The sequence below is a fragment of the Engystomops pustulosus genome, chromosome 3 (assembly GCF_040894005.1).
Source record: "Engystomops pustulosus chromosome 3, aEngPut4.maternal, whole genome shotgun sequence".
Lineage (NCBI taxonomy): Eukaryota > Metazoa > Chordata > Amphibia > Anura > Leptodactylidae > Engystomops > Engystomops pustulosus.
In genome coordinates this window covers 44,356,433-44,380,640 of record NC_092413.1, presented here as the reverse complement: position 1 = coordinate 44,380,640, position 24,208 = coordinate 44,356,433, and the positions used below count along the sequence as shown (strand labels likewise).

The window sequence follows — 24,208 nt, the reverse complement described above, 5'->3', positions numbered from 1 at the left end:
GAGTGGGTTTTGGTGGTAGTTTGGGCACCTGGTCTCTAAAGGCTCACCATCGATGCCCTATCCTGTGGATTGTGCCTAACTTGTTTGCTGGGGATACCCCTTAAATTTTTTTTTTCCCCAATATTGTGACATAAGGAAACAGAATATTTACACCATGTGATAAACTGACATAATGAAGTGCAACAAAGTTACAAAAGCCTCTTATAAATGTCATATACTACATATACATATGTGTAAAAAATCAATTTCTGACAACTTGGAGGAACTAAATCACAAATCATAGTTTTTAACATACATTTAGTACACTTGAAGTACAACACAAAAAATGTAAGGCCCTATCCACTGGATATGGCGTAACTTGCTGATCGATGGGGTTCTCAGTGATGGGACCCCCACAGATCACGAGAACGGGGGACATGGTACTCTGCAATCTCCATCAGCTCCATAGACATAAATGGGTTAGTACGACTATGCATGACCGGCTGCTCTAGTCATCTCGAGGAGCGACGAGGGGTCCGAGCACCATTCTTGTGATCTGTGGGGGTCCCATCACTTAGACCCCCACCAATTATTTTGTGAATAGTGCCTAACTTGTTTTGTGGGAAAACCCCTTCAATGATTTAAGTAAAATTTACCTTTTGAATTATAATGCCTGCATAATTTTTTCTATGTTCTCCAAGGAAGTAAATAACCTTTTATACCAAGTAATAATATTAAATATAGTTTTAAAGGGGTACTCCAGTGACAACAAGCTAGGTCTTATCCACAGGATCTCAGTGATGGGACCCCCACGGATCATGATATACCCCTCTTGTACCCCGAGATGAACAGAGCAACTGGTTTCACTCTGACCACAGATTCTCATAGTAGACTGACACATGGCAATTTTGTTTGGTTTTATTGCCAATTTTATGTTATCCATTATGTTCCATTTAAGCAAGTACCGTTAGCTTTTTTAGGCAGAAAAATTGACGTTGGCTGCAGTACTTTTCCTCCTTTTGAAAAACAAACAAAACACATGGATAACGGATACCTGTAAAACAGACCATAACAGATGACATAAAATTTACATTTATGTCAATGGGATTTTTAACTGATACGTCAAACCTCTATTCTTCTATTTTTAAATGGAGGTAAAGACCTTGGCGTGCTGCTTCCTTCCTTGGAGTTTGGAGGTAAGGAGCAGAGGTAAGGAAAGGTAATGTGAATTTAGCCTAGTTAATGTAAACTGTCAGGTTTTTTTTTTGGTGAAGAAAATCAATCAATAGATGTCATATGAAATTAAAGAAATATTGATGCAAACACAAACATTACATATAATGGGCTGTCTAAGAAGGGTCAGTATGATAGGGTATGGGAGGGGGGAAACTGTTACGTGCATAAGCCTTTACATTGGAAGAAAACATTTTTATAGAGAACATTAGTGACCCTTCTTTACATCCAATACTGATATTAGATGATGTCAGAGCTTATCTACTCCACTACTCAGATTATGCCTAGAAAACACATCCATAGACCTTAGTGAGAGGCGCAACACAAAATGGTACACCTAAAGGGGCATTCCGGTGCGGATTTGCACCAGCTGCCACATTTATGTCCCAGCATAATTGAGGCTCACAGCCTAAAAAAAAACTGTTGCACTCTGTTTAAGCATGTTTGGTGCACAGGGTGCGCCAGATTATTGAAGACCGTGTGCCTGTATTTTATAATATGGCGCACTCTGCACATTGTGCAGTTTACCTCATTAATAATAAATCTGGGCCATTGTGACCAATCACTGCTAGCATCTGCCTATCTAAAAAAGGGGCCCCCAGAACCTACTTGGTTATCGGCCAGAAATAAAACACCTCTTGGTCTATTATATTTTATTGGGAATTGTTGTACAAGTTTATACAACATTACTTTCATTTTATAGTATCTTCCCCAAAGTAGATATTTTGGAGGGGAGTGAATAGATTAATTATCATAAGTCCCATATTGTTAAAGAAAAACCAACAGAAAAAGCTTAATAAGTCCAGTGATAAAAAGAAGTATAAATAGAAATACCAATATAGTAATATCTAAATCAACCTCTCTTATTTTTTCACCATTAGGAGGGTCCAGCGGTGTTCGGGCTCCCGGCTCTAGACGCACTAAAATCTCTAAATCCATCAGGCAGAGATTACAATTCCATCATGTGCTCGGCCAGGGAAGTTACGGGAAAGTCGTGCTGGCAGAAAACACCTTGAGCCACCGACTATTTGCTGTTAAGATCATCAGCAAAAGAGCCCTGCTGGATGAATGCGATGAGGCTGAAGTGATGGTGGAGCGCCGAGTCTTACAGCTGGCATCTGGAAGCCCCTTCCTTGTCCACGCAGACTTTGCATTTCAGACCAAGGTATACTTGTCATTACATGTCTCCTAACTCCATCTTAATAATTCTTTATTTATATAGCGCACACAGATTACGCAGCGCTGCACAGAGTTTGCCAAATTGGTCCCTGTCCCCATGGGGCTCACAATCTAAACAACCTAACAGTATGTTTTTGGAGTGTGGGAGGAAACCGGAGGAAACCCATGCAAACACGGAGAGAACATACAAACACTTTGCAGATGTTGACCATCTTGTACAATATATATCATTTTGTTACCTTTAACAAACTTCCTATAAATCTCTTTTATATTACAGGACCTTTTACTACTTGGGATGGAATACATAGGCTGCGGGGACTTTGACCAATTCTTGCAGTCGAAGGGGCGTCTTACCATCTCCAGTGCAAGGTGAGGATTTAGGATGGGAACAAATCTGAATTCATATGTAATGAAGAAATAGAAGATCTAGGATGATGGAAGTTATGATCCAACTAGTTATTATTGTAATTGTTCTTGTAAACTTTGTACTTGTTTTATTCTATACGATACAATTAACCACCATTATTATTCTGAAAGGGTAAAGAAACCATGTAGCTGAAATACAACATCTACAACATATGTTATTGGCTGAATTACATTGAATAAAATCTTCAATGATCATTAGGATGTTGCACTTATTTCTTATCTTCTTCCTTACAGATTCTATGCCGCGGAGCTCGTGTGTGGCATCCAATATCTCCATTCAAAGGGCATCATTCACCGAGACCTCAAGCCCGAGAACATCTTGGTGGCTGAAACGGGCCATATAAAGATCTCAGATTTCGGTCTTGCACTTGTCAACATGCACGGAGACCGCACAGCCACCGAATACGCTGGGACTGCGGGATATATGGCTCCTGAGGTGAGAGGAATGGACAGAACATACATCACATCCCGCACTCTACTGACTGTTCAATTATAATGAAATTGATCAAATATTGTTTTTGCTTAAAAGATGTAAAACTTTTTCTTCTCCTTTCTGCAGGTAGTGGCTGAGGAGGAGTATAGCGCCGGAGCTGACTGGTATTCATTGGGAGTCATCATCAATGAAATGGTTACCAGTTCATTTAGATACCATCCATCTCTCTTTGATGAGAGCAACTCCGGCGCCCGGGACATCATTTTACAGGTCAGTATCAGACACCTACCTGAAGCTACATCACCTACACAGCGTATGTCTATGTGTACATGAATGTGTGGGAATGGTCCTGTGATTGCTATTTTGGCTACATAATAAGACTACATTACTGATAGAGCTTTAGTTATAACATACTCCCTTAATAATCCATCTATCTCTCTCTTTAGCTCCTCCTGAAAGATCCAGCCAAACGCCTTGGAGTCAATGGTAACATCACAAAACACCCGTTTTTCCAGTGTATTCAATGGGTCTCGGTGGAAGCCCTTAGGATGCCTCCTCCACACATCCCTGTAGTAAGTAAATCTATACAAATTGTATAAATCTTATTTGTTTTTATGCTTCCCAGCACATAGGCACATAAAGCGTTTTGGTAATTGGATCTGTTTTGTTTTATTAGGAAGCTTTGGGAAATATATATAGAACATAGAAAGAGATCTATAGGACTAAATAAATCTTTCTCTTAATCACTGAAAGTTTATAGATGAAGGCCTATTATTTCTTTATAATTATCTACTCTTATCTCATTACTTTTATTGTACTTAACCCCTTAATGACCACCCTATCTGCTTTTTACGGCGGTCATTAAGTGTACTTCTTCTGACACGTACGCCTTTCTACGGCGGCGCGTCAGAAGAAGATTTCGAGACACCGGGTCTCGCTGGTGCCGGTGTCGGGCTGTGATCTTACAGCCCAGACCCGGCACTAACACTCCCGGGTGTTTAACCCCTTACACGCCGCGGTCAAGCATGACCGTGGCGTGCAAGTGTGTCCCCCGTGGATCAGACCCCCCCCGGTGTGCTTACCGGGGGATCTGATCCCTCCTGCCGCAGCCCCGGGTTCCGACGAGTGACCCGGGGCTTCCAGCTCCTCTACCCGTAGCATGCGTAGCATGCTCAGTTACTTTCACTATACACTGCAATACAAGTGTATTGCAGTGTAAAGGCTTGAAAGGCTTCAAGCCAAAAAGTAGAAAATGTAAAAGAGTAAAAAAAAAAGATGAAATCATTTTATTATATAATTAAATAAATAAATAAAATAAAAGTCCCATAATCTCCCCAGTTACACATAAAATGCAAATAAAGTATATAAAACACAAAATATCACCGCGTCCGTATCAATCTGTACAATAAATCTAAATCAATCTTGAACCCGCTTGGTGAACAACGTAAAAAAAAAACTCGAAAAACTTCCCGTAATATACAATTTTTCATCAAACACCATCACAAAAAATGTTCTAAAAAGTGATAAAAAAAAGTTACATTCCCTAATATGATACGACTGAAAAGAACAACTCTTTTCGCAAAAATTAAGCCCTCAACGAGGTCTGACAACAGAAAAATACAGAAGTTATGGCCCTAAAAATTTGTCAACAGTAAAAACAATGCAATATTCTCCAATATTGGTTTTGCTCAGGAAAATTGAGCAAAGATAAGAAAAACTATATAAATGAGGTATCACCACAATCTTAGTGAACCAGAGAATAAAGATAAAATATTATTTTTATGTTACGGGAGCGGGGGGGGGGGGGAATATGCTAAAAATCCAAAATAAAAATTGATGATTTTGTTTGTGTCCCCCTTGAAATAGTTAATAAAATCTCATGAATAAGCTATAGACCCCCAAAATGAATTATCAATACATTGTATCTCATCCCGTAAAAAATAAGCCCTCATATGTTTGCATTACCAAAAAAAATTAACATTTATAGGTTGTACAATGTGACAATACAAATCTGCTGTGAATAGGGCTGCTTTGATCCTATGCTCGGCCGTGCGCCCCTAAGCAGTTTACCACCACACATGGGGTATCAGTACACTCGGGAGGAATTGGGCATCAAACGTTGCAGTGCGTTTCATCATTTAATTTATTCTGAAACTGTCAGTTTGGCCTAAATGAATGTATTTTCCAAAAAAATTCCACAGTTTCTAAATCGCAGGTCCATATTGTTTTAACTCATGTGAAACACTTAAAGGGTTAATGGACTTAATAGAAGTTGTTTTACATACGTTGAGGGGTGAAGTTTCTATAGTGGGGTAATTTATGAGGTTTTACTATTATTTAGGCCTTTCAAAGTCACTTGGAAGATGAGTTGTCCCTCAAAATGTGAGTTTTGGCAATTTTCATGAAAATGAGAAAAATCGCACCTAAAGTTCTGCGCCTCATAACATCCTAGAAAAGTGAGAGGATGCATAAAATGTCATCTCAACATAAAGCAGACATTCCATAAATGTTAATTATCAAACTTTTTGGGTAGTTTTACTTCCTGTCTGGAAAGCAGAACATTTCAAACTTGGAAAATGAAGAATTTTTACAAACTTTTGCCAAATTTTCACTTTTTTTCAGAACGTATCGCAAAACTTATCACTTAAATTTTATAACTAACATGAAGTACAATGTGTCACGAGAAAACATTCTCAAAATCACCTGGATATGTTAAAGCGTTCCGAAGTTATAAAGAGTTATCGTGAGACATGTCAGATTTGAAAAATCGAGTCTGGTCATTGAGCTGAAAACTAGTGTCGGTGATAAGGGGTTAAAATTAGGATTTTAATAACACAATCATTTTTTTTTTGTCTTTTAGCCACCTAAGCCTTGTCGCCAGCTAACACCATTCTTCCTTGACACCATGGAAGCAGCAGAGGCCTGGAAGCCCCGTTTGTCCCGTGAGGACCAGGCCCTATTTAACCCCTTCCCGACATTTGACGTAATAATACTGCATGGCGGGAGGTGCGTTCCCGCAAAATGCAGTATTATTACGTCATGCTTCTGGCGCCGGCTCCTGAACGGAGCCGGCGCCAGAAGCTGCGGGTGTCGGCTATATATTATAGCCGACACCTGCCTCTAACACCCGCGATCGGAGATTTCTCCGATCGCGGGTGTTAACCCCTAACACGTCGCGGTCGCGCTGACCGCGGCGTGTCAGAGGCATTTAAATGCAATTTGAAGGGAATCGGACCCCCCCGCGGCGCTTACCGGGGGGTCCGCTGCTCCGATCGCAGCCCCGGGACTGCCGGTGCCCGGGGCTGCGAGATCTTCATCCGGAAGCCGGGTCCTGCCTTCTGGCAGGACCCGGCTGTAAGACACTGGGCATGCGCAGCATGCTCAGTGTCTTACATTACACAGTGCAATACTTCTGTATTGCACTGTGTAACCTGTAAAATAGCTTGAACAAGTGATCAGAAGATCACTTGTTCAAGCTTAGATGTCATTACCTGTAAAAAAAAGTTAAAACAATAAATAAAGGTTTTTAAAAATAAAAATAAATAATAAAAGAAAGTGAAAGTCCCCCCAAACACCACATTTCCCTTTACACAAGTAATAAAGTATAAAATACACTAAATCACAAAAAAACCCCACTTATTTGGTATCGCCGCGTCCATAACAATCTGTACAATAAATCCTAATCATAATTGGACCCGCTCGGTGAACGTGGTAAAAAAAAAAACCAAAAACTTGCCAAAAATTAAAACTTTTTATCAAATTGCTTTACAAAAAATGTTCTAAAAAGTGATCCGAAAAAGTTACAAGCGCCAAAATGATACCACTGAAAAGAACAACTTATCACGCAAAAAATAAGCTCACAACCAGCTCCGTCAACCAAAAAATACTATAGTTATGCTGCTATAAAGATGGCAATACTAAAACAAATTAAATTTTTTCTATTCTAGTTTTCCTTTAATAAAATTGGACAAATATAAATAAAACTATATAAATGAGGTATCACCGTAATCGTAGTGATCCGTAGAATAAAGATAATATATTATTGTTATGCTACAGCGACCCCCCCCCCCTCAAAAATGCTAAAAATCCAAAACAAGAATTGATGATTTTATTTTCCTCCACACGAAAAAAGTTAATAAAATTGCTTCAATAAGCTAAACACCCTCTAAAATAAAGTTTTTTTTACAGTGCATCGCGTCTCGCAAAAAATAAGCCCTTATTTGTCTAAATTGCTTAAAAAATAAAGATTGTATAGCCTATTCCCAACGCGCGTAGTAATAGAACGGTGCGGCGGGTAGTGACTTGCCAACACGGTTCAGACACAGTGATCGGGGCAAGATGGCAGCTGATCCTAACAGCCATCCATCCTGCCCCATGGACCAGAAGGGTTACGTCCCCCCCACACACCCCCAGTTTATTATCGCTGCTATTGGCTCATCAATTTAGACGAGCCAATAGCAGCGAATTTACTTATGACGTCAGTAATACCGGTCACCATGTCTATAGACACGGTGATCGGGGCAGGATGGCGGCTGTTCCTGACAGCCACCAATTGTGCCTTGTGGTTCAGAGGGGTTTTGTTGCCCCCCTCTGTCCATGTTTGCCGCTATTGGCTGGTCGATTTGGTCCAGCTAAAAGCAGCAATATTCGTCACAATGGGCATCGCTAGGGTGAATAAGAGCAACACTTGGCGATAATTTCCCTTCTAAAACGAAGATATGGTACAAAAGCGCTGGCCGTGTACATTGTACAGATTATGGTGTACAACTCTTACGTGCTGTTCCAATGTGCAGGTCCTGCCGTATCATTTCTCCGTTTTCAAGAGGAAGATATTAGGAAACTAATATTGGGACAAGAAGGACGGGGCCCCAGTACCTCTGGTTTAGATGTTCCTGTATTTTGTCAGGGCAGCATTTTCACGGTAAATTCTGCTGCTTCTAAAGGTAGGACTCAATAAAGAGTCTGTTCCAAAAGAGGAGTTAGGATGGACACTATATACTAAGGATGGACACTATATACTAAGGATGGACACTATATACTACTAAGAGACCAGCGACAACTCTAAGTGTGACAAAAGTTTAGATGGTCCCCTGTTCTATTCTACCTCCTTATACGCAACACATTCAAAATTCACACCCAACCTGTTGTGAATTCAGTAAAATGAATAATTGTAACAACTGGTAGGTCACGTTGCTCCCTATACCCCTCCACATTATTTCATAAGGGGCGCCACATAACGGGCACTGAACGTTCCAGAAATAATTGCAATTTCCATCTTGGACTCCATCGCACATCGTATTTGGAAACCACCTGTATGTTCAAATGCTCATTTCACCACGTGTATTACACTACACCACATATTACACCTTGCTAAATTCCCCAAGGGGTGTACATTCAACAATTAGGGTCACTTTTCGGGTTTTCCTCCGCTTTGGTACCACTACGGCTCTCCAAATGTATCCTGACACATGTGAAGGATTTCTTGCAAATTTGGCCTCTAAAAGACAAACACCCCTCTTTTCCTCTACTGTGCGCCCATAAAGCATTTTATATGCACATGTGGGGTACTTCTACACTCGGGAGAAATAGTTTTACACCTTTTTCGGGGTTATTTAATATATTATCCCTTGTGGCTTACATAAATTAGGGGTAAAGTGACATTTATAGGAAAATTTTCACCTTTTTAATGTTTAGGGCCTAATTGGATCATTCACCTGTAGGGGCAAATACATATATTACACATTGCAAAATTCTCTAAGGGGTGTGTGTTCAAAAATTAGGGTCACTTTTTGGATTCTTATCTGTTTTATACCACTAGGGCTCTCCAAATGCATGTCAAACATTTCTGTCAAATTTGGCTTCTAAAAGACAAACCTCCCCCTTTCCTTTTACTGTGCGCCCATACAACATTTTATATACACATGTGGGGTACTTCTACACTCAAGAGAAATAGGTTTACACATTTTGGGGGGTTATTACATTTTTTTTATCCCTTGTGGGAGTAAAATGACCTTTATAAGAAAATGTTCACCTTTGTCCTATTTAAGCCCTAATTAAATCAAACACCTTTATGGACAAATACTCATATTACACCTTACTAAATTCTCTAAGGGGTGTGCTTTCCAAAATGGTGTCACTTGTTGGGGTTCCGCTCTGTTTTGGTACCACTACGGCTCTCTAAATGCATCCTGACACATGTAAAGGATGTTTGTCAAATTTGGCTTCTAAAAGGCCAACGCCCCTCTTTCCCTTCTGAGCTTCACTGCGTACCCATACAACATTTTATTTGCATGTGTGGGGCAATTTTATACTCGGGAGAAATGCTAGTACACATTTTTTGGGGTTGTTTCATCTTTAATGCCTTATGGGATACAAAAATTAGCCGTAAAAGTGACTTTTTTGGGAAAATGTCCATCTTTTTCCTTTTAGGGACCTAATTAAAGCAAACACCTGTGGGGGAAAATACACATATTACACCTTGCTAAATTCTCCAAAGGGTGCACTTTCCAAAATGGTGACACTTGTTGGGGTTCCCCTCTGTTTTGGTACCACTAGGGCTCTCCAAATGCATCCTGACACATGTAACGGATGATTGTCAAATCTGGCTTCTAAAAGGCCAAAGCTCCTCCTTCCCTTCTGAGCCCTACTGTGTACCCATACAACACTTTATATGCAAAAGTGGTGCAGTTCTGTGCTTAGGAGAAATAGTTTTACACATTTATGGGAGTTGTTTCATCTTTTATCCCTTGTGGCTTACAAAAATTTGGGGTAAAAGTGACTTTTTTGAGAACATTTTCACCTTTTTTCCCTTTTGGGGCCTAATTGAATCAAACACCTGTTTGGGCAAATACACAAATTACACCTTGCTAAACTCTCCAAGGGGTGTACTTTCCAGAATGGTGTCTCTTGTTGGGGCTTTCCTCTGTTTTGGTACCATTATGGCTCTCCAAATGCATCCTGACACATAAAAACTTTTTCAGCCATATTTGCCCTGCAAAAACGAAACAACGCTCTTTCCATTCCAAGTGCCCCCCTGTGCCCGTACAGCAGGGTACAGTGACAAAATGGGCATTGGCATACTCAGGAGGAATTGCCTTAAACATGGTAAAATGCATTTTCCTTTTTAACCCATTGTGAAGGTGCAAATTTTAGTGTTCAATGAATCTATTGTAAGATAAAATTACATTTCTGTAATTTCACTTTCATTTATCTTTCACCCTCATGAAACGCTCAAAGGGTTAACAAAATTCCCAAAGGTTGTTTTGAATATTTTGAGGGGTGTAGTTTCTAAAATGGTGTCATTTGTGGGGGTTTTCCATCATGTAGGCCTTATAAAGTCACTTCTAACTAAACTGACCCTCCAAAAGTAGGTTTTGATGATTTTCGTGAAAATCAAAAAAATTGCACCTAAAGTTATAAGCCTCCTAACATCCTAAAAAAAAGGAAAAGATGTTTGAAAAATGATGCCAAGTTAAAGCAGACATATGGAAAATGTTAGTTATCAAGTTATTTTAGTGATATGACTAACTTTCCAAAAAGTAGAAAATTTTGAATTTTGAAAACATTGTTTTTTTCAAAATTTTTGGCAAATTTCCATTTATTTCATAAATAAATACCTGTCAAGCTTAGAGGTTGTGGATCCTCTGAACCACTGCGGACGATGGCACAAGCCACTACCTGGGACCGGAGTCTAAGTGGCACCCGGTTTTCACCAGAGCCCGCCGCAAAGCGGGTTGGACTTGCTGCGGCGTGGTACCACCAGGTCGTTCCACAGGCATGACTTGTCCGCAGTGGCAGCCAAGGTCGAGGTACAGAATCGGCAGGCAATCTCGTAGTCGGGGTCAGGCAGGAGGTCAGGACGGGCAGCACAGGTTCGTAGTCAGAGTCGTAGCAACAGGTCAGGACAGGCGGCAAAGGAGCGTAGTCAGAAACGGAACTGGGGTCACAACAGGAAATCTCAAGAACAGCACAAGGCATCAAAATACAGCTTTCTCTAGGGCGCAAGGCACAAAGATCCGGCAAGGGTAACAGGAAGAGGCAGGGTTAAATAATAAAAGGGAAAAGGGCAGCGCCAATTAGTGGCGCGCTGGCCCTTTAAATTTACAGAACTTGCCGCGCGCGCGCCCTAGCTGTCGGGGACGCGCGCGCACAGCCGAAGGGGACGAGGAAGCTGCAGACGGAGCCGACGCCGGAGGGGCAGGAGCCGGGACCCGTGAGTAGCGCTTGCGGTGCGCTGGCGGGGGACCGACGGCACGGGTGAGCCCGCGATCCGTGACGGGGATCGCGGGACCACCCGTGACAATACCAAACATATTGATTAAATTTCTCGACCAACATGAAGTACAATGTGTCACGAAAAAATCTCAAAATCAACTGGATATGTTAAAGTGTTCCAAAGTTATAACCACTTAAATAGACACATGTCAGATTTTAAAAAATGGGCCGTGTCAGGAAGGTGAAAAGTGGCTTCAGCGTTAAGGGGTTAAAGGTTTTTCGTTTGTCAACTCGAAGACCTTTGGGTGAGACACCACTGCTCTACAGTCATCAGAGCGAGCTGCCCTCCTGAGCCCCTGGCAGAAGAGAAGGGCAAATGAAGAGCCTGACGAGAGGATCTCCTGCTGCAAACAAGAAGTCTTCAGTATTCATCAAGACCTGCTGCGTCTAGAAGACATGGGAAGACTCCATGAGGACGGCACATCCCCCACGGATGGTAAGTGGCAGCGCGTAAGACCTAAGCGCTAAATCTTATTATAGACATGTGTGAGACTCTTTATATTTTTACACCGGTAACTACATTTCCTCGCACCCATGAGAGCCCCAGCTCCTAGTGCTGTTATGGGTGAGTGAGAAATAAATAGGTGCGAGCTGGCCGGCTATGAAGGGGAGAAGAGGAGGCCGGATTTTTTTTTTTAACGCCAGCACATGTCTATAATAGTAACATCTTTATGGTACTATAGATAGATTGTTACTCTGTCTATAGTACATGAAAATATACCGGTGATTTCCTCAAGGCCATGACAATGCTGTCATAGGTTTGGGGAAAAAGGTGTGAGATGGCCGGCTATTAAGGGGTGGAAGGAGGCCGGATTTTTTTTTTTTTTTTAGATTAATGACGTCTTTTAGATGTGTATTAATCTTCTTCAGGTCATTTTATTTCATCATGTCCATGACTGCAATGTCCTGTGCTATGGAGAATTAAAGTGCATAATGCCGGTTATTGAGAGGTGGAAAGAGGCTGGATTGTTATCAATTTTTTAATTAATTACATTGTAAGAAGTGTCTATCTTTACTTTTTCGTGTTCATGACTGGATTGTCCTGAGCTATGGGAAAATGAGGTGTGAGATGGCCGGCTATTAAGGGGTGGAAGGAGGCTGGATTTTTTTTTCAGGTTAATGACATATTTTAGATGATTATTAATCTTTTTAACAAGTCACTTTATTTCCTCATGTCCATGACGGGATAGTCCTGTGCAATGGGGAAATGAAGTTTATGATGCCCACATTTTTAATCACAATCATAATAGGTGTCTAATATTTTTTTACTGTTAATTGTATTTTCTCATGTTCATGACTAGATTGTCCTGAGCTTTTGGACAATGAGGTGTGAGATGGCCGGTTATTAAAGGGGTTATGCCACCATGTTTAAACGCATTTAGATAAGTTTAATGCATGTAAATAGTCAATTCACCCTCTTATATTTCTTAAAAATGATGCTGCTTTACTTAGCTTTGTTACTTTTGAATAGATTACAGCTCCCCCTTCTGGTTGTTCTGCCTGTCCTTCTGTTGCCACTGCATTGGTCGGGTATGTGCAGAAGCTTTCCCTTGTCCCATTACTCTGCCTGAAGCTTTATCCCCCTCCCATTCTGAAGCACCTTAGCAGGGCAGGGGAAGTAGCATGTATGCAGCTTTGCAGTGTAAATGATGCTCAGGACAGAGCCAAAAGCAAAACAGAGGCTTGTAGTTTTTCACATGCAAACTTCCCACCCCTGGATGTTTGAATGTCTACAACTACAACTACCTCCTTTTATATCTACAACTTCAAGACCCCATCATCCACACTCACGCCCATCATGAAGACCAGCTAGAAGCAAAGGTACATGTGTTTGTAATATTTCACAAGTGTGCTATAGTAATAATCTTATACATATATATATATATATATATATATATATATATATATATATATATATATATATATATTCCTAGTTTGAACATCAAAAACTGCATCTGAAAACCAGAATGCGGGAACATACCCCAAATGTGGATTCCCATATTGCTATTTTGTCACATTTTTAAATACATCCAAAGCGCAAATGGGAGAGGGTTTGGCCAAAACAAAAATGCGTTCCCAATAAAATGCATGCAAAAAAAAGCCCCATAGGAATCCACCCTAAAGGTGCATTCACACATGACAATTTGGGCATGTGTTTTACATGTTACCATGCATTTTCCTTCTATGAAAGCGTTTTCTTGCTGGAAATGTAAGCAGCTGTGCAAGTGTTAACACAGCTGATGACATATCCAGCAATGATGCATTCTGACTAATGCATCTAAACACATGCCAAAAATGCCACATGTGAATGCAACCTCAGGCCCTGTATTCTGCTGCTTATTTGTTGTGTTCTGGTTGCGTAATAAATAACACATTGCAAGCACAATGGGAGAAACACGTGTGTTTTGGTGATGACACATATCCTTTTATAGGGTATCGATCACGTGAAAGGGACCCACAGCAATCGAGATCTTCCTGCTACCTTATTTAATTGTAAGGGTGCAGTCACACAGTGCATTCTTAGTCCGTTCATTTGTGTTTCTAAATTCACTGAAAATCCATGCATTTTTGCATGTTTACCATGCTTTAGGCTGGTTTGAATCCGTTTTTCTTCATTTCTGGAAGTGTAAGCAGCTGTATTAACATCTTAATAAATGCTTACACTTCCAAAAAAGAAGAATAACGCATTCAAACTGCATACCTCCCAACCGTCCCGTTTCGGGCGGGACAGTCCCGTTTTTTAACCCTTGTCCCGCCTGCACGGACCGTTAAGTGAAAGTCCCGTTTTTTTTTGCGTTTTCACTGATTTTTCCGTTTTGTCCCGCCCCCGAGTCCCGCCCCCGAGTCCCGCCCCCGTCCTGCTCAGGATACAGAGAAGCCAGGGGGCGGGGTGCAGCGTCCTCCTCCTCTCCAGCTCCAGGGCTGTCTGCTGCAGAGCCGGCACCTCCCCCATCCCCTCCCCTGGGAGGCAGAGCCCTCCCTGTCCTCAGGCTGCCACTTGCAGGCACATGGATGGATGGATGGATGGATGGATGGAGCAGTGCAGAGTGTCATATTCTCTGCACTGCCCCTGCACAGCAGCCCCAGGGGATCAGCCTCCGTGCAGGCAGGAGCTCTCCAGCACTGCTACATCAATAGCTCCCTGCCCCCACCTCCTCCTCCTGCTCCTCACTGAAGTTCGTCTGATGAAGCAGAGCCGAGTGTGTGCAGCTGCTGCAGTGTGATAACAGGTACTCTACAGTGACTGCAGGCAGCAGCTAAAGGGTTAAACACTTTCCTCCATAGACCCCCTGCCCCCATCCCTAACCCCCCCAGTGCCCTTCTATTCTGCTTTTATTGTACCATATACTTAACCCCTAAAGGACGCAGGGTTTTTCCTCTAATTTATCGCTGTCCAACTTCAAAAATCCATTTTCATGTTTCCGTGTACAGACCTGTGTGAGGGCTTATTTTGTGCGTAACAAATTTTACTTTCCCGTAATGTTATTTATTTTAACATGCCGTGTACTGCGAAGCTGCAAAAAATTCCAAATGTGGAATTTTTTTTTAAAAAAACCGCACGTGTCACGTTCTTGTTGGCTCAGTTTTTTCGACTTTGACTGTCGAAACCTGTTTTTTCTTTTTTTTCCACTATTTCTTAGACCATCTAGGGTACATTAACCCTAGATGGTCAGATCGCTCCTACCATATACTGCAATACTTCTGGCTCATTGTAACGAATCTGCAGAAGCCATGTAGCCTCGTGTCAAAAGAAGACCCGAGGCTACCACGGCAAACGATCGCCGCCCCCCGATGACGTTCGGGGGCACAGCGATTCTAAAAAAGACTTTGCCGGCGACAATGACCGACTGCGGTTATTAGCGGTGGGGGTTTTCTGCAACATGCAAAACCCCCCACCTTGTATGAAGAGGACTCAGCCCGTGAGCCCTCTTCATACACTCCTTATACTCTCTGCGTCGTAGAGCTATGGCGCAGAGCGTTAAGGGGTTAAAAGGGTTTTCCCACAAATACAAGTTAGGCCCTATCCATAGGACAGGGCTTAACCTGCTGATGTGTGGGGGTTTCAGTGATGTGACCCCCATAGATCATGAAAACGAGGGGTGTGTTGGGGTCCACATAAGGTCCATGTCATCGCTCTATGACAGTAATGGAGCAGAATGGTCATACACGGCCGTCTGCTCCATTACTCTGACGGAACGATTTTTGCGTTTCCATATTTCACTCCCCACTTTCAAAAATCAATAACTTTTTTATTTTTCCACGTACAGAGCTGTGTGCGGCCTGTTTCTGCGTAACAAATTATACTTCCTAGTGACAGTATTAAATATTCCAGGCCCTGTACTGGGAAGCGGGAAGGAAAATATCAAATGTGGTTTTTATGGCTTTCACTGCGCGCTCCATAGGACCCCTCCGCTTTACTGCGCTCCATAGGACCCCCCCCCTAGACAACGAGCATTTCCCCCTGCTAGACAACGAGCATGTCTACCCCTGACCCCTAGACAACGAGCATGTCCCCCCCAAGACAACGAGCATGCCCCCCCCTAGACAACGAGCATGTCCCCCCCCCAGACAACGAGCATTCCCCCCCCCTAGACAACGAGCATGTCTCCCCCCGACTCCTAGACAACGAGCATGTCCCCCCCCTAGACAACGAGCATTTCCCCCCCCCCCTAGACAACGAGCATGTCTACCCCTGACCCCTAGACAACGAGCATGTCCTCCCCTGTGGCTGCGTGCCCTTTTTTGTGTGTAGGTTTTTTTGATTTTTGTCTTCCAGGACCGTGCCTGCTGTGGACTGCTTCGGATTCGAAGGATTACGTCGATGACCGACATTTCTAACAAATAAAATGGTCAACGAGGGTGTGTCTGCGTTTTTTGTCCAATAAAATTTTCTGAAAACGGTGTGATTATTTATTTTTTTGCGACACTCTTCATAGTTTGCCGTAGTAGTGGTGCCGGCTAGGTGACGGTGCTCATTACTAAGGGCTGGCCTTAGTGTTTGCCTTAATTTTTTTGGCAAATTCACACTAACGCCCATACCATTACCCCGGTACCCACCGCCACCAGGGGTGCCGGGAAGAGCCGGGTACAAACCAGTACCTGACCGTCTATAGATGGTCAGGTAGTGGGGCGGCTGCAGGCTGTTATTGTTGTGCTGGAATAGCCCCCTAACAGTGGCCTATCCCAGCTCAGTAATGGCAGGCTGCTGCTGCTTTTTTGTATCAGGCTGATTTGAACAATAGGGGGCACCCCATGCCGTTTTTCCCCCCATTTTTTTGTAAAAATGGGGGAAACAGCCTGGGAGCCCCCTTTAAAGGGGGAACCTCACGCATATTTTTGTCAAAAATTTGAAGAAAAAACGGCATGGGGCTCCCCCTATTTTTCAAATCAGCCTGATACAAAAAAGCAGCAGCAGCCTGCCATTACTGAGCTGGGATAGGCCACTGTTAGGGGGCTATTCCAGCGCAACAATAACAGCCTGCAGCCGCCCCACTACCTGACCATCTATAGACGGTCAGGTACTGGTTTGTACCCAGCTCTTCCCGGCACCCCTGGTGGCGGTGGGTACCGGGGTAATGGTATGGGCGTTAGTGTGAATTTGCCAAAAAAATTAAGGCAAACACTAAGGCCAACCCTTAGTAATGAGCACCGTCACCTAGCCGGCACCACTACTACGGCGAACTATGAAGAGTGTCGCAAAAAAATAAATAATCACACCGTTTTCAGAAAATTTTATTGAACAAAAAACGCAGACACACCCTCGTTGACCATTTTATTTGTTAGAAATGTCGGTCATCGACGTAATCCTTCGAATCCGAAGCAGTCCACAGCAGACACGGTCCTGGAAGACAAAAATAACACAAACACACAAAAAAGGGCACGCAGCCACAGGGGAGGACATGCTCGTTGTCTAGGGGGGGGACATGCTCGTTGTCTAGGGGGGGGGCATGCTCGTTGTCTAGGGGGGGACATGCTCGTTGTCTAGGTGGGGGTACATTCTCGTTGTCTAGGTGGGGGTACATGCTCGTTGTCTAGGGGGGGCATGCTCGTTGTCTAGGTGGGGGCATGCTCGTTGTCTAGGAGGGGACATGCTCGTTGTCTAGGGGGGGCATGCTCGTTGTCTAGGGGGGGCATGCTTGTTGTCTGGGGGGGACATGCTCGTTGTCTAGGGGGGGGGGCATGCTCGTTGTCTGGGGGCGGACATGCCCGTTGTCTGGGGGGGACATGCTCATTGTTTGGGGAGGACATGCTCGTTGTCTAGGGGGGGGCATGCTCGTTGTCTGGGGGCGGACATACCCGTTGTCTGGGGGGGGCATGCTCGTTGTCTAGGGGAGGACATGCTCATTGTCTAGGAGGGCATGCTCGTTGTCTGGGGGGGGCATGCTCGTTGTCTAGGGGAGGACATGCTCGTTGTCTAGGAGGGCATGCTCGTTGTCTGGGGGGGGGACATGCTCGTTGTCTGGGGTGAGTGGAATATGCCCCCCAATTATATACATAAATATACATTGGTGCCAGTGGATGCGTTGAAGGTATGAGCAGTGGCGTGGCCAGGGGGTGTGGTTAGGGGGCGTGGCTATGGTGTGGCTTCCGTGGCTAAAAAAATTGCCGCAGCGCGCTTCGCGCGCCGCCATTTTGTCCCTCTTTCTCCTCCACAAAAGTTGGGAGGTATGAAACTGTGCGTTTAAAAACAAACCAGGAACGGACCATGAGCGCACCGTATAAACGCACAGTGGAAACTGTTGAGCATAGCGCTCTGGTATTTATGGCACTCTCCACACAAAAAGATGATAATAAATGGAGGTAATAACAATATGATTAAAAAAAGATAAAAATACTGCATAACTGAACAATGTCCAAACAAAACTAGGAGACCTATTTTCAAAATTTTCATTTTACTTCTCAGCTTTCCACATACAATTTCTTCACATATCATTCCATGATAAAGTGCATGATAATATAGCTTGCAGATCATAAAATGCAATCCATGTAAGTGTAAATACTCCAAAAGCTTCTTAGTAAATTGCCAAATCTTTAGCGTAATCACATGAAGTTATAAAACTTACATGTATTTGTGGCACTCTGATCAAGTAAATGGGAGTGCTGGAGATACCTTAGGGCTGTGTTCAGCAATTTCTGACCTCCCATACTATGGAATAAAGCAGCAGAACACATGTTTAACCTGATGCTCCATGTGTAAGTGAGATTGGGACCTCTTTTTGTGAATTGCTGGGGTCTCCTTCTCAAGATGGGTCCCAGAATTCAGCTGATCACCTTGTTATACACTATCCTGTTGACAGGGGATAATCTGAATAGTTGGTTCAACCCCTTTAAATTTCATTGCTGCCCTATACACAGGATCATAAACTCAGGGCCCTTAGGAGCCAAACACAGTTTAGCTATCATTTTGTAACCTGCTTTGGAAATATAATAGCTGAGCAGTGATTGGTTGCTATGGGCAACATAGACTGTTTTACTGTGTGAAGATTTTTATAAAAAAGGCCTCTATGAAACATGTTTTATGAGATAATTAATATTCAATGTATATAAATGCATTTGCTAATGTAGGTATAATGTGACTGGAATGGGAAGGTACAGGAAAGAGTGTGAAGGCTTTCGTATAGGTAATAATGAGGACACGTAGGATTTTCCATTAGGTTAGGGTACTGCTAGCACTGCGTTACCAGAGCAATAGGGGCGAACGCATTTGCTTTTGCAGTGAAACGCAGTTGCATGCGTTTCATTGGAAACACTATTCAGATTGGGCTGAGGTAGGCTCCCTGCGCTAGCGCCGTGCTAGAAAACTCTGCACAAGTGCAGCACGTGACCGTGGTCCAGGGGCGGACTGGCCATACAATCTGCCAGGAAAGTTCCTGGTGGGCCCATCCCCTCTGGGGCCGAATCACACACATTGGGCCGGCAGGATGGTAGGGGGAGAAGAGCCCCGCCCCCTGTGGTGGAGCAGCAGACAGCAGGGATCATCCTGCTCTAAGGCTGAGCAGACCGGGGGTGTGTGACCTGCATCCAGCAGTTCTGCTCTGCTGTGAGAGAGGGAAAGCAGAGATAGCTTACACTGGCCTGTGGGGATCTGGCTGAGGGGAGGGGAACATAAAAGCAGCAGGAACAGAAGAGCTGAGCACAGTGTGCAGCTGCTAAATGCTTCCTTCATGTCAGCACCACCATAAGGCTGTGAGTCTGGGCCTACTGCCTATAAAAGGTACACACATATCTAGCTATCATGTAGCTCTATCTACTTATATTATATCTATCTACAAAAAAAAGAGTTCCAGTCCGCACAGCTTTATGGAACCCCTAAGGAGGGGGGGGGGGGGGGTGCAGAGCCCACCAAGGTCCTGGTTTGGTCCTTACATAAATACAAATTGGAAAAAGTGAGCAGCACTCCAAAGGTAGAATTTAGAGATGAGCGAGCACTAAAATGCTCGGGTACTCGTTATTCGAGACGAACTTTTCCCGATGCTCGAGTGCTCGTCTCGAATAACGAGCCCCATTGAAGTCAATGGGAGACTCGAGCATTTTTCAAGGGGACCAAGGCTCTGCACAGGGAAGCTTGGCCAAACACCTGGGAACCTCAGAAAAGGATGGAAACACCACGGAAATGGACAGGAAACAGCAGGGGCAGCATGCATGGATGCCTCTGAGGCTGCTTAATCGCACCATTATGCCAAAATTATGGGCAACAGCATGGCCATGACAGAGTGACAGAATGAAGCTAGATAGCATCTAAAACATCCAATAATTGACCCTGACACTATAGGGGACTTCATGCAGAGGCAGCGGCAGCAGCGGCAGGCTAGAGAGTGGCATGGCGACATACCCTAAATGGACTCAGGCTTCAAACCAATGGGTGGCAGAGAGGAACCAAAGGAGGTGAGCAAGAAGCGCTCAAATAATATCGGTACATGATAAAAGTTTGCCAGTATATTTTGTGGATTACACAGCAGGGTGGCGACAAAGTTAACATGGAAGCCATGAAAACAACCCAAAATTCTACCTGACACAGCTCGTTTGATAAGGGGACCATGTATGGAGGCAGTGAACTAGTAGTAGATTAAAGGTGCTGCAGTTAAAACTATGTTAGTTGGATCTTGGCATGGAGCTGGCGCTCCGCTGCCAGGCGAGCTTTCGCCAATCCAAGCCCCTGTCTCTAGGCTACTCCCCAAACAGCACTTCTAAGAACCTTTTGTATAAGATCAAGTGTAATAGCGTTCTTATAAGTTTAGGATATGGCGGGTGAGGGGAATGGAAACAGATGCGCAAGAAGCGCTGAAATAATATTGGTAAATGATAAAAGTTTGCCAGTATATTTTGTGGATTACACAGCAGGGTGGCGGCAAAGTTAACAAGTTTGTTGTGGAAGCCATGAAAACAACCCAAAATTCTGCCTGACAAAGCTCGTTTGATAAGGGGACCATGTATGGAGGCAGTGAACTAGTAGTAGATTAAAGGTGCTGCAGTTAAAACTATGTTAGTTGGATCTTGGCATGGAGCTGGCGCTCCGCTGCCAGGCGAGCTTTCGCCAATCCAAGCCCGTGTCTCTATGCTACTCCCCAAACAGCACTTCTAAGAACCTTTTGTATAAGATCAAGTGTAGTAGCGTTCTTATAAGTTTAGGATATGGCGGTTGAGGGGAATGTAAACAGAAGCGCAAGAAGCGCTGAAATAATATTGGTAAATGATAAAAGTTTGCCAGTATATTTTGTGGATAACACAGCTGGGTGGCGACAAAGTTAACAACTTTGATGTGGAATCCATGAAAACAACCCAAATTTCTGCCTGACACACCTCGTTTGATAAAGGGACGATGTATGGAGGCAGCTATATGGACGACTTTTGGAGGTAGCAATGGAGACAACGTGTGGAGGCTGCTATGGAGACAATTTAATTTGGATAGTGCCTGTATGTGGCAGTCCAAAAAAGTTTTCAAACCAGAGGAGCAGGTAGGTGGCCCTCCAGAAAAATGGAATAGATTGAGTGCCTGTATGTGGCAGTCCAAAAAAGTTTTCAAACCAGAGGAGCAGGTAGGTGGCCCTCCAGAAAAATGGAATAGATTGAGTGCCTGTATGTGGCAGTCCAAAAAAGTTTTCAAACCAGAGGAGCAGGTAGGTGGCCCTCCAGAAAAATGGAATAGATTGAGTGCCTGTATGTGGCAGTCCAAAAAAGTTTTCAAACCAGAGGAGCAGGTAGGTGGCCCTGCAGAAAAATGGAATAGATTGAGTGCCTGTATGTGGCAGTCCAAAAAAGTTTGCAAACCAGAGGAGCAGGTAGGTGGCCCTCCAGAAAAATGGAATAGATTGAGTGCCTGTATGTGGCAGTCCAAAAAACTTTTCAAACCAGAGGAGCAGGTAGGTGGCCCTCCAGAAAAATGGAATAGATTGAGTGCCTGTATGTGGCAGTCCAAAAAAGTTTTCAAACCAGAGGAGCAGGTAGGTGGCCCTCCAGAAAAATGAAATAGATTGAGTGCCTGTATGTGGCAGTTCAAAAAAGTTTTCAAACCAGAGGAGCAGGTAGGTGGCCCTCCAGAAAAATTTTATAGATTGAGTGCCTGTATGTGGCACTCCCAAAAATTGTTTAAAACAGAGGACCGGGTCGGTGGCCCTCCAGAAAAATTAAATGCATAAAGTACTATAGCTAGAGCCAGTGGGCCCTGTCAAAAAATAGCCAGTTTCCTCTGCTTTACTGTACAAAGAGGAGGAGAAGGAGGAAAATGAGGAGGAGGAGGAGTGGATAAATTATTCAGGTTGAGCTTCCTTCACCTGGTGGAGATTGGAAATTATGAGAAATCCAGGCTTTATTCATCTTAATAAGCGTCAGCCTGTCAGCGCTGTCAGTCAACAGGCGTGTACGCTTATCGGTGATGATGCCACCAGCTGCACTGAAAACCCGCTCGGACAAGACGCTAGCGGCAGGGCAGGCAAGAACCTCCAAGGCGTACAGCGCAAGTTCGTGCCACATGTCCAGCTTTGAAACCCAGTAGTTGTAGGGAGCTGTGTGATCATTTAGGACGATGGTATGGTCAGCTACATACTCCCTCACCATCTTTCTGTAAAGATCAGCCCTACTCTGCCGAGACTGGGGACAGGTGACAGTGTCTTGCTGGGGTGACATAAAGCTGGCAAAAGCCTTGTAAAGCGTACCCTTGCCAGTGCTGGACAAGCTGCCTGCTCGCCTACTCTCCCTCGCTACTTGTCCCGCAGAACTACGCACTCTGCCGCTAGCGCTGTCAGAAGGGAAATACTGTTTCAGCTTGTGCACCAGGGCCTGCTGGTATTCATGCATTCTCACACTCCTTTCCTCTCCAGGGATGAGAGTGGAAAGATTTTGCTTGTACCGTGGGTCCAGGAGAGTGAACACCCAGTAATCGGTGCTGGAATAAATTCTTTGAACGCGAGGGTCACGGGATAGGCAGCCTAGCATGAAATCTGCCATATGCGCCAGAGTACCAACGCGTAAGAATTCACTCCCCTCACTGGCCTGACTGTCCATTTCCTCCTCCTCCAACTCCTCCAACTCCTCTTCTTCTGCCCATACACGCTGAACAGTGAAGGACTCAACAATGGTCCCCTCTTGTGTCTCGCCAACATTCTCCTCCTCTTCCTCCTCATCCTCCTCCACCTCCACCTCCTCAGATATGCGCTGAGAAACAGACCTAAGGGTGCTTTGGCTATCAACAAGGGAATCTTCTTCCCCCGTCTCTTGTGACGAGCGCAAAGCTTCCGACTTCATGCTGATCAGAGAGTTTTTCAACAGGCCAAGCAGCGGGATGGTGAGGCTGATGATGGCGGCATCGCCACTGACCATCTGTGTTGACTCCTCAAAGTTACTCAGCACCTGACAGATATCAGACATCCACGTCCACTCCTCATTGTAGACTTGAGGAAGCTGACTGACCTGACTACCAGTTCTGGTGGAAGTTGACATCTGGCAGTCTACAATCGCTCGGCGCTGCTGGTAAACTCTGGATAACATGGTCAGTGTTGAATTCCACCTCGTGGGCACGTCGCACAACAGTCGGTGAGCGGGCAGTTGGAGGCGGCGCTGCGCTGCCCTGAGAGTGGCAGCATCTGTGCTGGACTTCCTGAAATGCGCACAGATGCAGCGCACCTTCGTGAGCAAATCAGACAGATTGGGGTATGTCTTGAGGAAACGCTGAACTATCAGATTTAACACATGGGCCAGGCATGGCACATGTGTCAGTCTGCCGAGTTGCAGAGCCGCCACCAGGTTACGGCCGTTGTCACACACAACCATGCCTGGCTTCAGGTTCAGCGGTGCCAGCCACAGATCAGTCTGCGCCGTGATGCCCTGTAATAGTTCTTGGGCGGTGTGCCTTTTATCGCCTAGGCTCAGCAGTTTGAGCACCGCCTGCTGTCGCTTAGCGACGGCACTGCTGCTGTGCCTAGAGCTACCGACTGATGGCGCCATGCCCACGGATGGTAGTTCGGAGGAGGAGGTGGAGGAGGGGTGGGAGGAGGAGGAGGCATAGTAGGCCTGAAACACCTGGACCGAGGTAGGCCCCGCAATCCTCGGCGTCGGCAGTATATGACCAGCCGCAGGGTCAGACTCGGTCCCAGCCTCCACCAAGTTAACCCAATGTGCCGTCAGCGATATATAGTGGCCCTGCCCGGCAGCACTCGTCCACGTGTCCGTGGTCAGGTGGACCTTGTC

General features: G+C 44.4%; 1 protein-coding gene across 1 annotated transcript in view; it reads left to right on the top strand.

Annotated features, from left to right (window-relative positions):
- LOC140121260 (protein kinase C delta type-like) overlaps positions 1-24,208 on the top strand; it is a 120,687-nt gene that overhangs the window by 4,059 nt on the left and 92,420 nt on the right. The window contains exons 2-6 of the mRNA XM_072140619.1: positions 2,094-2,377; positions 2,669-2,760; positions 3,052-3,253; positions 3,377-3,520; positions 3,697-3,822. Coding sequence (XP_071996720.1) covers positions 2,094-2,377; positions 2,669-2,760; positions 3,052-3,253; positions 3,377-3,520; positions 3,697-3,822 — 848 coding nt within the window. The remainder of the gene's footprint in view (positions 1-2,093; positions 2,378-2,668; positions 2,761-3,051; positions 3,254-3,376; positions 3,521-3,696; positions 3,823-24,208) is intronic.